This window comes from Labrus mixtus, unplaced genomic scaffold (genome assembly GCF_963584025.1).
Source record: "Labrus mixtus unplaced genomic scaffold, fLabMix1.1 SCAFFOLD_156, whole genome shotgun sequence".
In the NCBI taxonomy this organism is placed as follows: domain Eukaryota; kingdom Metazoa; phylum Chordata; class Actinopteri; order Labriformes; family Labridae; genus Labrus; species Labrus mixtus.
Window position 1 is genome coordinate 30,001 of NW_026870327.1, and position 17,500 is coordinate 47,500.

General features: G+C 45.0%; 3 protein-coding genes and 1 long non-coding RNA gene across 4 annotated transcripts in view; 2 read left to right on the forward strand and 2 right to left on the reverse strand.

The window, feature by feature from the left end:
* Window positions 1-3,952, reverse strand: part of LOC132968616 (stanniocalcin-like) — a 5,228-nt gene extending 1,276 nt beyond the window's left edge. Inside the window, exons 1-4 of the mRNA XM_061034260.1 lie at window positions 3,745-3,952; window positions 3,327-3,469; window positions 1,568-1,675; window positions 1,381-1,484 (exon numbers count right to left, since the gene is read on the reverse strand). Of these exons, the coding sequence (XP_060890243.1) occupies window positions 1,381-1,484; window positions 1,568-1,675; window positions 3,327-3,469; window positions 3,745-3,859 (470 nt within the window). The 5' untranslated portion in view covers window positions 3,860-3,952. The remainder of the gene's footprint in view (window positions 1-1,380; window positions 1,485-1,567; window positions 1,676-3,326; window positions 3,470-3,744) is intronic.
* LOC132968617 (uncharacterized) lies at window positions 1,751-2,059 on the forward strand. The gene is made up of 3 exons (XR_009671253.1): window positions 1,751-1,782; window positions 1,845-1,866; window positions 1,927-2,059. It is a non-coding gene; the product is annotated as an uncharacterized LOC132968617 (long non-coding RNA).
* A 9,672-nt stretch (window positions 3,953-13,624) lies between the features above and the next one.
* LOC132968618 (EKC/KEOPS complex subunit Lage3) lies at window positions 13,625-15,903 on the reverse strand. The gene is made up of 3 exons (XM_061034261.1): window positions 15,813-15,903; window positions 13,869-13,997; window positions 13,625-13,776 (listed from the first exon to the last, which is right to left on the reverse strand). The coding sequence occupies exons 1-3, from the start codon at window positions 15,860-15,862 to the stop codon at window positions 13,662-13,664; spliced, it is 294 nt and encodes a 97-aa protein (XP_060890244.1). The 5' UTR covers window positions 15,863-15,903; the 3' UTR covers window positions 13,625-13,661.
* Window positions 15,904-16,957: 1,054 nt separating this feature from the next.
* LOC132968615 (cGMP-dependent protein kinase 1-like) overlaps window positions 16,958-17,500 on the forward strand; it is a gene marked incomplete at its 3' end in the record, with an annotated part of 13,795 nt that continues 13,252 nt past the window's right edge. Inside the window, exon 1 of the mRNA XM_061034259.1 lies at window positions 16,958-17,163. Within this exon, the coding sequence (XP_060890242.1) occupies window position 17,163 (1 nt within the window). The remainder of the gene's footprint in view (window positions 17,164-17,500) is intronic.

The window sequence follows — 17,500 nt, forward strand, 5'->3', positions numbered from 1 at the left end:
AGAGTGTGAAGTCAGAGTGTGTGATGTCAGAGTGTGTGATGTCAGAGCGTGTGATGTCAGAGCGCGTGATGTCAGAGTGTGTGATGTCAGAGTGTGATGTCAGAGCGTGAGATGTCAGAGCGTGTGATGTCAGAGTGTGATGTCAGAGTGTGATGTCAGAGCGTGTGATGTCAGAGTGTGATGTCAGAGTGTGATGTCAGAGCGTGAGATGTCAGAGCGTGTGATGTCAGAGTGTGATGTCAGAGCGTGTGATGTCAGAGTGTGATGTCAGAGCGTGTGATGTCAGAGCGTGTGATGTCAGAGTGTGATGTCAGAGCGTGTGATGTCAGAGTGTGATGTCAGAGTGTGATGTCAGAGCGTGTGATGTCAGAGCGTGTGATGTCAGAGCGTGTGATGTCAGAGTGTGATGTCAGAGTGTGTGATGTCAGAGTGTGTGATGTCAGAGCGTGTGATGTCAGAGTGTGATGTCAGAGTGTGTGATGTCAGAGCGTGTGATGTCAGAGTGTGTGATGTCAGAGCGTGTGATGTCAGAGCGCGTGATGTCAGAGTGTGATGTCAGAGTGTGATGTCAGAGTGTGATGTCAGAGTGTGATGTCAGAGCGTGTGATGTCAGAGCGTGTGATGTCAGAGCGTGTGATGTCAGAGTGTGATGTCAGAGCGTGTGATGTCAGAGCGTGAGATGTCAGAGCGTGTGATGTCAGAGTGTGATGTCAGAGTGTGATGTCAGAGCGTGTGATGTCAGAGCGTGTGATGTCAGAGTGTGATGTCAGAGCGTGTGATGTCAGAGTGTGATGTCAGAGCGTGTGATGTCAGAGCGTGTGATGTCAGAGCGTGTGATGTCAGAGCGTGTGATGTCAGAGTGTGATGTCAGAGTGTGATGTCAGAGTGTGTGATGTCAGAGTGTGATGTCAGAGTGTGTGATGTCAGAGCGTGTGATGTCAGAGCGTGTGATGTCAGAGTGTGATGTCAGAGTGTGTGATGTCAGAGTGTATGATGTCAGAGCGTGTGATGTCAGAGCGTGTGATGTCAGAGCGTGATGTCAGAGTGTGTGATGTCAGAGTGTGATGTCAGAGTGTGTGATGTCAGAGTGTGTGATGTCAGAGTGTGATGTCAGAGTGTGTGATGTCAGAGTGTGTGATGTCAGAGTGTGATGTCAGAGCGTGTGATGTCAGAGCGTGTGATGTCAGAGCGTGTGATGTCAGAGTGTGATGTCAGAGTGTGTGATGTCAGAGCGTGTGATGTCAGAGCGTGTGATGTCAGAGTGTGAAGTCAGAGTGTGATGTCAGAGTGTGATGTCAGAGTGTATGATGTCAGAGCGTGTGATGTCAGAGTGTGATGTCAGAGTGTGTGATGTCAGAGTGTGATGTCATCGTTGCTCACCTGTTGGGGAAGTGTGTGGGCACCTGGACCACCTCTCCGATGGCGTCAGGGTTGGTCCGGGCCACAGTGCAGATGTCCAGACTGGTGTAACACTCGTCTTGCACCTTTTTAAAGAAGTGACAGTTAAAGTCGGTCAGGGAGGAGACGAGCGCTGACAGCGTTAAAGACTTCCTGCGAGCTTACAAACCTCGGCGATCATCCGCTGGAAGATGTTACAACGACGGATCGTTTGGAAAACTTTGGCTGAGATTCCCTGAGAGATGCAGAGAAGACTCTTCTTCACAAAGGTTTTACCCTGGAGAGAGAGACAGACAGGTTAGAGAGAGACAGGTAGAGAGAGAGAGACAGGTTAGAGAGAGAGAGACAGGTTAGAGAGAGAGACAGGTAGAGAGAGAGAGACAGGTCAGAGAGAGAGAGAGAGAGACAGGTAGAGAGAGAGAGACAGGTTAGAGAGAGAGAGACAGGTAGAGACAGAGAGACAGACAGGTTAGAGAGAGACAGGTTAGAGAGAGAGACAGGTCAGAGAGAGAGAGACAGGTTAGAGAGAGAGAGAGAGACAGGTAGAGAGAGAGACAGGTTAGAGAGAGAGAGACAGGTAGAGACAGGTCAGAGAGAGAGACAGGTAGAGAGAGAGAGACAGGTCAGAGAGAGAGACAGGTAGAGAGAGAGAGAGAGAGACAGACAGGTCAGAGAGAGAGAGAGAGAGACAGGTCAGAGACAGCGAGAGAGAGAGAGAGAGACAGGTCAGAGAGAGAGAGACAGAGAGAGAGAGAGAGACAGGTTATAGACAGAGAGAGAGAGATAGAGAGAGAGACAGGTCAGAGAGAGAGAGAGAGAGACAGGTTATAGACAGAGAGAGAGAGACAGGTCAGAGAGAGAGAGACAGAGACAGGTCAGAGAGAGAGAGACAGGTAGAGAGAGAGAGACAGGTCAGAGAGAGAGACAGGTAGAGAGAGAGACAGGTCAGAGAGAGACAGAGAGACAGAGAGAGAGAGACAGGTCAGAGAGAGAGACAGGTAGAGAGAGAGAGAGAGACAGGTCAGAGAGAGAGAGACAGGTTAGAGAGAGACAAAGAGAGAGAGAGACAGGTCAGAGAGAGAGAGAGAGAGAGAGAGAGAGACAGGTCAGAGAGAGACAGAGAGACAGAGAGAGAGAGACAGGTCAGAGAGAGAGACAGGTAGAGAGAGAGAGAGAGACAGGTCAGAGAGAGAGAGACAGGTTAGAGAGAGACAAAGAGAGAGAGAGACAGGTCAGAGAGAGAGAGAGAGAGAGAGAGAGAGACAGACAGGTCAGAGGGAGAGAGAGAGAGAGACAGGTCAGAGACAGCGAGAGAGAGAGAGAGACAGGTCAGAGAGAGAGAGAGAGAGACAGGTCAGAGACAGAGAGAGAGAGACAGGTTATAGACAGAGAGAGAGACAGAGAGAGAGACAGGTCAGAGAGAGAGAGAGAGAGAGAGAGAGAGAGACAGGTCAGAGAGAGACAGGTAGAGAGAGAGAGAGAGACAGGTCAGAGAGAGAGAGAGAGAGAGACAGACAGGTCAGAGAGAGAGAGAGAGAGACAGGTCAGAGACAGCGAGAGAGAGAGAGACAGGTCAGAGAGAGAGAGACAGAGAGAGAGACAGAGAGAGAGAGAGACAGGTTATAGACAGAGAGAGAGAGAGACAGAGAGAGAGACAGGTCAGAGAGAGAGAGAGAGACACAGGTTATAGACAGAGAGAGAGGGACAGGTTATAGACAGAGAGAGAGAGACAGAGAGAGAGACAGGTCAGAGAGAGAGAGAGAGACAGGTTATAGACAGAGAGAGAGACAGGTTATAGACAGAGAGAGAGACAGGTTATAGACAGAGAGAGAGAGACAGAGAGAGAGACAGAGAGAGAGAGACAGGTTATAGACAGAGAGAGAGAGACACACAGACAGACAGACAGACAGACAGACAGGTAGACAGACCTCTGTGTTGAATGTGGCTGCTGAGTGGAGGAAGAGTTCACAGATTTCGTGCATCCCGTCGGTGTCACATGTGGAGTTTTCCAGACAGGAGAAGAATCCACAGCCGACCGCCACGGCGTCGTTTAAACATCTGGCCACATCAGCTGCAGACACACAGAGTCACAGACAGGATGACGTCATACACCTTTTAAATGACTCCTTTTAGCAGACAGGAAGTTAAATGTGTCTACATCTGATCCACATAGTGTGTAGCAGCTCCCCTAAAAAATGACATCACAGCAAACTTTAGTGGCCTCGATAGTTAAAGAGTAAAAGTATTCAATCACATTTAGTAAATCTACCAACAAGAAACAACAGAGCAGTTCAGCACATTAAGACATTAAAGTGTCTCTGCGGGGTGAACAGAACCGGGACTCACTCGGGCTGTTGGAGGAGAATCGTGCCCGGCGGGGAGCAGCTTCCTCCGGCAGCAGCTCGAAGCAGGCGGCGGAGGTGATGGAGAGGAGGAGGAGCAGAGCGGAGCGGGGCTGCATGCTGTCTCTGAAGGAGGAGGTCTACTGTGGAGGAGGAGAAGCAGGAGGTCTACTGTGGTCCGACATCCCGTCCTCACCTGCATTTCTATCAGTCCCGCTCCGCACCGACCAATCAGAGCGCTCCCTTCCCGCGGGGTGGGGGCGCGTGGATGTTTTATTCATGCGGGTAATTAAAGCTAACCGTTAATTGGATGTTTCCACACATACCGGAGAGCAGGAAGGTGTGAAATCACGCGATACTTAAAGAGCAACACAACTCAAGTACCGACACACTCCTTCATTATTAAAATTAACATCAGAGTTTTTAATTAATTAAATTAAAGCGACAGGAAGAGCGACATGATAAGAATGACGTCACACTGCATATGATTATCTCAGGGTTTAATTAACACCTGCATGCTGTTTATCTGCAGGTCTGATCACGTGTCTAAAAATAGTGTCAGGAGAAGGAAACAGGAAGTGTGACTTTGTGATTCGGGTCACGTCTGTAGTTTCCTGTGCTGTCGGTCAGTCAGGCAGAACCAGCCGATCACTGATTGTGAACACAACAGGAACACATTTAAAGCTTTAAAAACAACATGATATTAACATGTTAGTGTTTTAACGCTGCACACCGGCACCGTTCTGCAGGGGTGCAAAATGAAGCGTAACACCCTCATTTACATTTCTGCACCTTCAGGGACTCAGACCCTGTTTGTTACATCCAGGATCCGAGGGTCAGGACAGCTGCAGGGGACCCGCCTGCTCACTGGGGACCCGATGAGGGACCACATGAAGGACCAGGTGAGGGACCAGATGAGGGACCTGATGAGGGACCACATGAGGGACCAGATAAGGGACCAGATGAGGGACCACATGAGGGACCAACTAAGGGACCAGATGAGGGACCACATGAGGGACCAGATGAGGCACCAGATGAGGGACCAGATGAGGCACCACCTGAGGGACCAGATAAGGGACCAGATAAGGGACCAGATGAGGGACCACATGAAGGACCAGATAAGGGACCAGATGAGGGACCACATGAGGGACCAGATGAGGGACCAGATAAGGTACCAGATGAGGGACCACATGAGGTACCAGATAAGGGACCAGATAAGGGACCAGATGAGGGACCACATGAAGGACCAGATGAGGGACCCGATGAGGGACCACATGAAGGACCAGATGAGGGACACGATGAGGGACCACATGAGGGACCAGATAAGGGACCAGATGAGGGACCAGATAAGGGACCAGATGAGGGACCACATGAAGGACCAGATGAGGGACCCGATGAGGGACCACATGAAGGACCAGATGAGGGACCAGCTAAGGGACCAGTTGAGGGACCAGATGAGACACACATGAGGGACCAGATGAGGGACCAGATAAGGGACCAGATAAGGGACCACATGAGGGACCACATGAAGGACCAGATGAGGGACCAGATGAGGGACCAAATAAGGGACCAGATGAGAGACCACATGAAGGACCAGATAAGGGACCAGATGAGGGACCACATGAGGGACCAACTAAGGGACCAGATGAGGGACCACATGAGGGACCAGATGAGGCACCAGATGAGGGACCCAATGAGGGACCACATGAGGGACACAATGAGGGACCACATGAGGGACCAGATGAGGGACCAGATGAGGGACACGATGAGGGACCAGATGAGGGACCAGATAAGGGACCAGATGAGGGACCACATGAAGGACCAGATGAGGGACCTGATGAGGGACCACATGAAGGACCAGATGAGGGACCAGATAAGACACACATGAAGGACCAGATGAGGGACCAGATAAGGGACCAGATGAGGGACCACATGAAGGACCAGATGAGGGACCAGATGAGGGACCAGATGCGGAACCAGATGAGGGACCACATGAAGGACCAGATGAGAGACCACATGAAGGACCAGATAAGGGACCAGATGAGGGACCAGATGAGGGACCAGATGAGGCACCAGATGAGGGACCAGATGAGGCACCACATGAGGGACCAGATAAGGGACCAGATAAGGGACCAGATGAGGGACCACATGAGGGACCAGATAACGGACCAGATGAGGCACCACATGAGGGACCAGATAAGGGACCAGATGAGGGACCACATGAGGGACCACATGAGGAACCAGCTAAGGGACCACATGAGGGACCACATGAGGGACCAGATAAGGGACCAGATGAGGCACCACATGAGGGACCAGATAAGGGACCAGATGAGGCACCACATGAGGGACCAGATAAGGGACCAGATGAGGGACCACATGAGGGACCAGCTAAGGGACCAGATGAGGGACCACATGAGGGACCACATGAAGGACCAGATGAGAGACCACATGAAGGACCAACTAAGGGACCAGATGAGGGACCACATGAGGGACCAGATGAGGCACCAGATGAGGGACCAGATGAGGCACCACATGAGGGACCAGATAAGGGACCAGATAAGGGACCAGATGAGGGACCACATGAGGGACCAGATAAGGGACCAGATGAGGCACCACATGAGGGACCAGATAAGGGACCAGATGAGGGACCACATGAGGGACCACATGAGGGACCAGCTAAGGGACCAGATGAGGGACCAGATGAGGGACCACATGAAGGACCAGATGAGAGACCACATGAAGGACCAGATAAGGGACCAGATGAGGGACCACATGAGGGACCAACTAAGGGACCAGATGAGGGACCACATGAGGGACCAGATGAGGCACCAGATGAGGGACCAGATGAGGCACCACATGAGGGACCAGATAAGGGACCAGATAAGGGACCAGATGGAGGACCACATGAAGGACCAGATAAGGGACCAGATGAGGCACCACATGAGGGACCAGATAAGGGACCAGATGAGGCACCACATGAGGGACCAGATAAGGGACCAGATGAGGGACCACATGAGGGACCAGCTAAGGGACCAGATGAGGGACCACATGAGGGACCACATGAGAAACCAGCTAAGGGACCAGATGAGGGACCACATGAGGGACCACATGAGGAACCAGCTAAGGGACCACATGAGGGACCAGATGAGGCACCACATGAGGGACCAGATAAGGGACCAGATGAGGCACCACATGAGGGACCAGATAAGGGACCAGATGAGGCACCACATGAGGGACCAGATGAGGGACCACATGAGGGACCAGCTAAGGGACCAGATGAGGGACCAGATGAGGGACCACATGAGGGACCAGCTAAGGGACCAGATGAGGGACCAGATGAGGGACCACATGAGGGACCAGATGAGGGACCACATGAGGGACCACATGAGGAACCAGCTAAGGGACCAGATGAGGGACCACATGAGGGACCACATGAGGAACCAGCTAAGGGACCACATGAGGGACCAGATGAGGCACCACATGAGGGACCAGATAAGGGACCAGATGAGGGACCACATGAAGAACCACATGAAGAACCACATGAAGAACCACATGAGGGACCACATGAGGGACCACATGAGGAACCAGCTAAGGGACCACATGAGGGACCAGATGAGGCACCACATGAGGGACCAGATAAGGGACCAGATGAGGGACCACATGAAGAACCACATGAAGAACCACATGAGGGACCAGATGAGGGACCTGATGAGTTTCATAGCTGTTGCCGGTCCTTGTGGCTCCTGCACCCTCTTTAACCTCAGAGTCTAGAGTTCTAGAACCGGGCCTGCCTGCACGCTTCACACGGCGCTGGAGAAGTAATCGGTCTCAGTTGCCTCCTACGCGTTTCAATCGTTTAGAGGTCATTTTGTGCAGTTAACAGAAACTTTCATCAGTTTAATGATCAGCTGTGGAAACTGAAATAATGATTTCCCTAAACGTTGATTTGTTTTCAAAACAAAATTAAATTAAACTGAATTGTTGTAGATTTTAAAAATGTTTTCTTGTGAGGTAGACGTTCTATTAGCACACATATAAGAATACATCAAAATAGGATTAACAAAAACATAAAAGGTGTGTCAGGAGAGGTCAAGAAGCCAACAGGCTTATACAAGGGACCTCACCTCTTAAGAGACAAATAAATCAACTAAACAAATCGAATTACACAATTTCAAAACAAAATTAAATATAAACACATATACAGTAACCTATACACGTATTCATACACACACACTTAGACACATACATACAATAGAAAGACTGAGAATGTTACGACTTTTTACTATTTAATGAAAGCTTATTAAGTTTAAACCATTTTGCAGCACTCACCAATTCTTCATTTGTATTATTATGAGGGTGTGTAAGTCACTGTGAGATAAGATCATGTTGGTATCATCAGCAAAAAGAATAGGAGAAGAAAGTTTGCAAGCTAGAGGGAAGTCATTAATATAAATAAGAAATAACAAAGGTCCTAATACAGATCCTTGTGGTACTCCACATGTTACATTAAGAGTGCTTGAAGCACAACCATTGATTACCACATACTGTTCTCTCTCACTCATATAATAGGTCAACCACTTCAGTGTGTCACCTTGAAGACCATAATGTTGTAATTTAGCAAATAAAATATTGTGATTGACAGAGTCAAATGCTTTAGACAAGTCTAAAAAAATACCAAGTGCGTATTTATTATTATTTGTAGCTGCCTGTATTTTGTCTACGAGCTGTAAAAGTGCCATATAGGTAGAACTGTCCTTTCTAAATCCATATTGATGTTCATATAAGATGTTATTTTCATGTAAATGTGTAACTATTCTTGAGTAAATTAACTTCTCGAGAATTTTTGAGAAGGTAAAATGGATATAGGATGATAATTTGTAAAATGTCTTTGATCACCAGATTTAAACAGTGGTATAATTTTTGATCTTTTAAGCTCTTTCAGGACAACACCAGTGGCCAGAGATCGGCCCAGGGTATGAGTGAGAGGTTCCAATATGTAATCTGATATTTCCTTAATTAAAGAACTACCAATTTCATCATGGCCAGCTGAGGTATTTTTTTTATTTTTAATGATGTCACTTACTTCCTTTAGCTGTGGGGGCTGAAAATTTGAGATACAGCCATATCTTTTTTCAAAGTAATCTAAAGGGCTGCCTACCGTGTTGTCAATTTCATTTGAGAGAGAAGCACCTATATTTGCAAAAAAGTTATTAAAGCCACAAGAGATTTCATATGGATCATTAATGAGTTTATCACCATTTAGAAACTGAGAACTCGTGCCTAAAGATTTTTTCTTCTTTTTATTTAGCAGTTTGTTGATAATATTCCATGTAGATTTTATATTATTTGTTGATTCTTTAAACTTTAAAAAGTATATTTTCTTAGCTGTACGTAAAATATGCACATACTTATTTTTGTAAGTTTTATATTCTTTCAAATTAAGGGGAGTTGGATTTGATATATATTTTTTGTATAACTTGTTTTTTTTTATTTCATTTTTAAAGACCTGAGGTGAACCAAGGTTTGTGAAAATCAACTTTTTTTTCTTTTATCCTCTTGAGGGGAAAATATTGGTTCAATGAGCTAACAATTTCATTCATAAAAAGGGAGTAGGCTAATTCCAGATCTTTTTGTTGAAGAACTTTCTCCCATGACATGTTTGCTATTTTCAATTTAAAAATGTCCATATTTTTCTTGGTGTATAATCTCTTGTAATTAATAACTGGCTTTTTTGTTTCTTGAACCTTATAAGCCACACCAAAAAATGGCAAATGATCAGAAATGTCAGTATGTAATATACCACTATTTCATTCCCAATCAAAGAAATTTGTAAAAATATTGTCAATTAGAGTTGCAGTTGTATCTGAGATCCTAGTTGCCATATGAATTAAAGGATAAAAGTAATTTGAATACATTGTATTTAGAAATTCTGCAGTTTGTATATGATTCTCACTTTTAAACAGATTGATGTTAAAATCTCCAACAAGGTAACAAACTTTACCCTCATATGACTTCTACATCTGTTAACTGTTTGTTAAAAATATCAATATCTGTATTGGGTGGACGATAAATAACACCTACAATTATGTTTCTTCTCCCAAGAGAGGGGCTTGACATAATTTCAAGAAATACACATTCTGTGATGTTGGATTCAAAAGTCCCAAGATCACCTCTGCTGATGAACTGGTAATCTTTGTGAATGAAGAGAGATACTCCTCCTCCAGTTCTTATTTCTCTTGTCCAATGGATAGCTTCATAATCACAAATACCATACAATGAAACTATGGATTCATTTAGCCATGTTTCAGTTAAAGCTATTATAGAAAACTTATGATCCAAGCATGAAAGATAATGGTTTAAATTGTCATAGTTCTTGGATAAGCTTCTAACATTGATGTGAAAAATGGAAAATGTTTTGGATTTAACAGAAGATGGTACATTTTTGCATATCAAGTTAAAATCTTCTTCTTGATAGTATTTACATAAATCTGGTCTCTGCAAAAAGGTAAGAAAGTTAGAGTCAGGATCGTGTTCATTACACGTGGCTTATCTTATTTTCTAATGGAGACAAAACTGAGATTTCATCATTAACATTAATAGGTCTATCTGTTGTAGAAAGTAATTCCTCACTGTCCAAATTTTGGAGCAGAAATGCAGATGTTTTTCTGTTTTGATTCATAGAAGGTTAAGAAGAATACAGAAACAGTGACTAAAAAAGATAAAACAAATATGAGCATGTCATTAGAAATGTGTGTCAGTTCCTAAGAGCGTGAACAATGAGCTGATCATAACGTAGATAAACAATCTGAGCCTTTTGTCCTCCACACGTTTAGGCCTCAGCTCCATTCGTCTCCTTTTCACATTGTCTGTAAAGTCTTCATTTACGAATTTGCCCATTTCTATATGAGGCTGTGAAGACGTGGAAAACTGTGTGTGTCTTATCAGTGTGTGTGTGTGTGTGTGTGTGTGTGTGTGTGTGTGTGTGTGTGTGCTCGGTGCATCGTGGGAGAGTCGTTAGTGAAGGGGAGTGTGTTTCCATCACGAACCAGTTCACCTCAGGAAACCAGTGAACCCAGCGGAGCCCGGGTCAAGAGGCTGATAAACATCTCTCTCACACACACACACACACACACACACACACACACACACACACACACACACACACACACACACACACACACACACACACACACACACCCACACACACACACACACACACACACACACACACACACACACACACACACACTCTGTGGGAAATAATCCTCAATCAATCAGCATCTTTATTTTACATGAAGTCAGCAAACACAAGAGGAGATATTGAGCGTGAGCATCAGAGCGCTTCATTGGTGGTTAAAATGGCGGGGACAGAGATTATTTGAATTTAAGGCCCGCCCCCGCACCGGGACATCTGCACCTCAGGAGTCTTCTTTAATCGAGCTCTGTTGTTTTCCTACGTCACCATAATTGATGGATCGACGAGAAGTCTTCTCGTCGATCTCTTGTATTTTAAGTTCCACCGGTAAGGTCGACCAGCGGGCCGCCCTCAGAGGTCCAGAGGTCGAGACTCTCCTGAACTATGGAACATCCTGTCCCTCCACAGTCCTGGAGGGTCAGAGTCACTCAGCTGACTTTGACTCTTTCTCATCGTTTACTTTATTGTTCAGCAGCTCTTATTGATTGATGATCAATATGAAGGGGGCGGGGCCAGAGGTGGCATGGGCCCTCCTTGGAATCTTATTGGCCGACCTAAAATCCCCAAATTGTCATTGCCAGCGCAAGCAGAAGTTTCAACTTAAATCTTACACCTATAGCTCCATAGGTGTGACATCCTCCGTTAACAGAGTCCGGTTGTCATGGCGACGGTGTTATAAAAAGTGAGATGACAGATGGTTCACTGGCTGTTTGGTGTTCTGTGATAGATTCCGTTTTTTTACGAGCCCACATAGTTTCATCGTCCAATCAGAGAGGACTGTTAAATGAGCTCGTTGTAGTGACAGCTTTCACCACTAGATGTCACTGTTGTTATTGTTCACCAGCTGTAGATGAAGGCTGCAGTTCTCCTCTCATCATGAGGCTGAGTCACATCATCAGTGATGAGAGGAAACACTGCAGGAAGAGAAACACTGCAGGAAGAGAAACGCTGCGCTCTGATTGGTCATAGAGTGTTAAAGGTAGAATCAGCAGCAAATAAAATCCAGACTTCTCCTAAAGTAAAGCTGGCTGGTTCCTTCAAAATAAAATCCAGACTTCTCCTAAAGTAAAGCTGGCTGGTTCCTTCAAAATAAAATCCAGACTTCTCCTAAAGTAAAGCTGGCTGGTTCCTTCAAAATAAAACACAGACTTCTCCTAAAGTGAAGCTGGCTGGTTCCTTCAAAATAAAACACAGACTTCTCCTAAAGTGAAGCTGGCTGGTTCCTTCAAAATAAAACACAGACTTCTCCTTCAAAATAAGATACAGACTTATGTAGGGACCTTCAAAATAAAATACAGTCTTCTCCTTCAAAATAAAAGACAGACTCATCCTAAAGTGAAGCTGGCTTGTTCCTTCAAAATAAAACAGACTTCTCCTTCAAAATAAAAGACAGACTCATCCTAAAGTGAAGCTGGCTTGTTCCTTCAAAATAAAACACAGACTTCTCCTTCAAAATAAAAGACAGACTCATCCTAAAATGAAGCTGGCTTGTTCCTTCAAAATAAAACACAGACTTCTCCTTCAAAATAAAAGACAGACTCATCCTAAAGTGAAGCTGGCTTGTTCCTTCAAAATAAAACACAGACTTCTCCTTCAAAATAAAAGACAGACTCATCCTAAAGTGAAGCTGGCTTGTTCCTTCAAAATAAAACACAGACTTCTCCTTCAAAATAAAAGACAGACTCATCCTAAAATGAAGCTGGCTTGTTCCTTCAAAATAAAATACAGACTTCTCCTTCAAAATAAAAGACAGACTCATCCTAAAGTGAAGCTGGCTTGTTCCTTCAAAATAAAACACAGACTTCTCCTTCAAAATAAAAGACAGACTCATCCTAAAATGAAGCTGGCTTGTTCCTTCAAAATAAAATACAGACTTCTCCTTCAAAATAAAAGACAGACTCATCCTAAAGTGAAGCTGGCTTGTTCCTTCAAAATAAAACACAGACTTCTCCTTCAAAATAAAAGACAGTCTTCTCCTAAAGTAAAGCTGCTCCATTGTCCCTTCTGGGCCTCCGTACATGTGTGGTGGTGACTGTGTCTGCAGAGACTCTGTCCTCTCACTGGATTTTACTGTTCTGATTTGTGACGGTTGACTCGGGACATTTCTGGGGGCGGAGCTGGTGTGTTTCCTCCAGCCAATGACAGCGCAGATACAATTCAGTGATTGGACGCCATTCAAAGCGGTGAATATGACGGACGTGGACGTAGCAGCAAAGAAGAGAAAATATAATGAGAGTGAGGAGAAACACCAAGAGGATAAAGCTCGTTCTAAAAGGAGGGTGAACCTTGTGTTGGACGTGGAGTTGATCTACTTCCTGTTGGACAGGAAGTAGACAAACACCGACGGTTAGCTTGTGCTAGCATCCGTTAGCTTACAGTGTAGCTACAAGCAGTAAACATACACACTACATCCTGCAGGGGGCGGAGCTTCAGGAGGAGGAGGAGGGGCCCAGTTTGAATGTTTGCAAACATTTCTACTGACTCCTCCTTTAAAACCGTCTGATGTAATGTTTTGGTTCGTTCGTAGGTTACGCTCTACTGCGTCTCCGTGGTAACCAAACTATGACATGTTCAGTGAGGACGTCACACCTTTTAGTTTCACACAGACCATTTTAATAAAAAACAAAGTGCAGGCCGGTCGATGCTGCGAACAGATTCTCTCTTCCTCTCCTCACAGTTTCAAAACGTTTGTCTCTCAGACTTTTTGAAAAGTGGAGACGGTCGGATCAGCACTCAGCAGCAGGACCGAACTGCTCCATGGTCTCCAAAACCAGCGACAGATGATCCAGAAACGAGTTGACGGACACTCTGAGGATCCGAGCTTCGTCGGCGCTCCACCTCCTGAAAACACACGAAGAAGACAAAAGGTCAACAGGAAGTTCAGAGAAAGAGGTGAACACGTTGTTCAGTCAGAGCGTTTCCTGTTTCCTCACACGGAGAGCGTGCTGCCCGACACCGCCAGCTCTTTGCTGATGCCTCCTTTCCTCGGCTCGCGGTCCGGGGACAGAGAGCGCAGAGCGATGGTGGCCTCGCCGGAGGACGGGAAGGGGACGTCCAGAGAGCTGCAGGACGGTCAAGGAAGAGGAGGAGCTTCTGACGTCTGGACACGAGTCGAGCTCATAACTACAGCGTCTCTTTTTAACGGACACCGGACATCTTCATCTCAACCCTGAAACACCTGAAACATCTGAAACATCTGAAACACCTGAAACACCTGAAACATCTGAAACATCTGAAACACCTGAAACACCTGAAACATCTGAAACATCTGAAACACCTGAAACACCTGAAACATCTGAAACACCTGAAACACCTGAAACACCTGAAACATCTGAAACACCTGAAACACCTGAAACACCTGAAACACCTGAAACATCTGAAACACCTGAAACATCTGAAACATCTGAAACATCTGAAATACCTGAAACATCTGAAACATCTGAAACACCTGAAACACCTGAAACATCTGAAACACCTGAAACATCTGAAACATCTGAAACATCTGAAACATCTGAAACATCTGAAATACCTGAAACATCTGAAACACCTGAAACACCTGAAACATCTGAAACATCTGAAACATCTGAAACATCTGAAACACCTGAAACATCTGAAACACCTGAAACATCTGAAACACCTGAAACATCTGAAACATCTGAAACACCTGAAACATCTGAAACATCTGAAACACCTGAAACATCTGAAACATCTGAAACATCTGAAACATCTGAAACACCTGAAACATCTGAAACATCTGAAACATCTGAAATACCTGAAACACCTGAAACATCTGAAGTAAACATCACTATTTGTTCACTATTTTGTTTCCTTTCACTTCCTCTCTTTTCCTACTGCACCTCCTTTAGTTCACTTCCTGGTTTCTCACTCTCTCCCCTGGTTTGATTGGTTGCTGTTTTCACTCTGTCACTAATTGGTTAGATTGAATTCACCTGCTCTTTATTTAAGACTCATGTTTTCATCCTCACATGGAGCTGCACTTCAGTAATTTAAGGTGTCTTTTACTCCTACTTTAGTTTCTATCGAGTCCATTTTAATTTATCCTAAGCACTTTATTTATCTTTATTCCCTTCAGAAAGTAACTTGACTTGTTTATTTTACTAATATTATTTGATTTATCTTTATTCCCTTCAGAAAGTAACTTGACTTGTTTATTTTACTAATATTATTTGATTTATTTATCAGCCTGGATGTTCAGTCCCATGTGTGTCTTCTGTTTCAGGTCTTGTTGGAGTCCTGCATCCTGACCCGATGCCCCCCACGGTGATAACACCTCAAACCTGAACCCTTCTTAACACACCTGTAATGAAGGTTCTACGACTTCAGGGGGGGCGTTCCTGATGACGTATCAGACCACCACCTCAGGACCCCGAGCTGAAATCCAACATGGCGTGCATCAACTGTGACGTGAAGGGGCGTGTTCCTTCTAATCAATTACCTCGACAAACAGCCAATCAGTGGTGGGCTTGACCGCTCTCGACTTAAAATGTGATACCGAGACAAGACCCCCCATAGTGGTCTCTAGACCGGTCTCGAGGACTACAGTTTTACTCTGATTATTTTTGTAATATTGTTTATATTTACATTTTGATTATTTATTAAATACTCATTGATTTTTTTTATAATTTATTTAAGTTTATAAAATAAACTGTAAAGACTTGAGGATTAATAAAAAATCATCTCAGGACAAACTTATTAAAAACATAAAGTGAACGATCCCAGTCTGTGATCTCTGAGCTAACATTAGCCACATGTGCTAAAGCTAACGCGTCATTTCCTGCTAACTGAAGCTAAAACACAACATTAGCCTCACACACACGAACAGCAGGTTATTATCCAGAGAAGATATTAAAGGATACAACTCCAGTTTGCCTGTTTCAGAGTTCCTTTCTGCCTCCATCGCCGCCATCGTGCTTGTTTATGTTCAAGCACTTCCGGTTTGAACTCTTCTTCGTGTTATTTAAGCAGAACAGAGACGGACACGGTGTGCTGCTGCCCCCTAGCGGCTGAATGTGGTAGTATATAATAGTCTCAGGCAGAGATGACACAGCTCCGACACCGATCTGATCTCTGGACTTTAGTTATCTGTAGATATCCAGTATCTGATCTGTTTGGTGTTAAATTAATAACATGTGTTCCTCAGTATGAAGATGAACATTTAGAGGACCAATCAGTGAGCTGTGTAGAGAGTGAGATGATAAAGGTATCTTACTATCTGATCATTAAGGAAACATGTTGAAGTGCTGGCTTCTCTAACAACAATGCAGCAGCCAGTATGTCCTCCTTCTAACTTTAGATTCTGCTCCTGAATGATCTGGATTTGTTTGGACCAGAGAAGGTAGGCGGTTCTAAGACCCCCCCCCCCCACACGGCCGTTTTGGACGCCCCTCGGTTTGTCAGATATGAGAGCAGTTATCAGGTCAACAGGTGTTGCAGCGATGGAAGCGGGCAAGAGAAGTGGTTCAGATAGAAGTGATTGTACCCGACCTAAAAAGCCTCTGCATGTTTCTAATAAGCTCCACGAGCAGAAACGTGCTCAAACTAGGATCAATATTGGAGATGCTTTTGAAAAATGGAGAGAGGTTAGAACACAGAAAGGTTTACAGACCCATGCAGAGCTGGATAAACACTGAAGCTTCAGAGTCCACCACATGGTGACCTGAGTGAGCATCCAGCCACAACACAGAAAAACATTTCCCCCAACTCCCCCCCCCCCCCCCCCCCCCCCCTTTCATTTGGCCTTAATTGAAGGGGGGTCCATGCCCCCCCTCTGGACACGCCCCAGCATATAACCACATCATTTATTAGAAAAGAAAGGAAGCTCAGCCTAACACACACTAACATGTTTAATGTTTGTTTGTTTCTGTTACAGTTATTCTTCTTTAGGTCTCAGATTTCTTCCTCTAGTGTTTTGTGAGTGCTGTCAAAGTCAGCTGTGCGCATGTCTGCGTCTCTTCATCCTCCAGAGTGAAGCTCAGTCCGACAGTCACACTCTGCTGCTGCTCTGTGTGTCTGTGTGGATGAAGAAACATGACTCTCTCTCTCTCTCTCTCTGTCTCTCTGTTTGTGTGTGTCCGCTTCTGAATATTTACAATAATTAATTCTTTGATTGATTTATTTCCGGAGCTCCGGATCCCGACAGACCGAGGAGCAGCAGCCCTCCTCCGGCTGGACTCTGCGAACACAGCGGTCCGGGCTTCACTCTGAAAAGTGAGTACTTGATGCACTTCCGCTGCGAAGCTTCACATTACAAACTAAAGAATTACATCACGATCATTTACAGAGTGAGTTAAATATCAACTTTGTACTTTTATTGAGACAACAAGACAAACCCTTCTTCTGTCAGTCACATAGTTGAAGTAGCACAGAGTTAGTGACACAGCTGCTGGAGGAGGGAGGAGTCAGGTAGGGTGGACCAGACAATATATAATATATAATATATAATATATATACTATTTCATATTTCATATTAACAGTCTATGGTTTAGCATTGTCATGATCTTTATCATCAAACTGCCAATCACAACCATCAATCTTTAAATGTTGC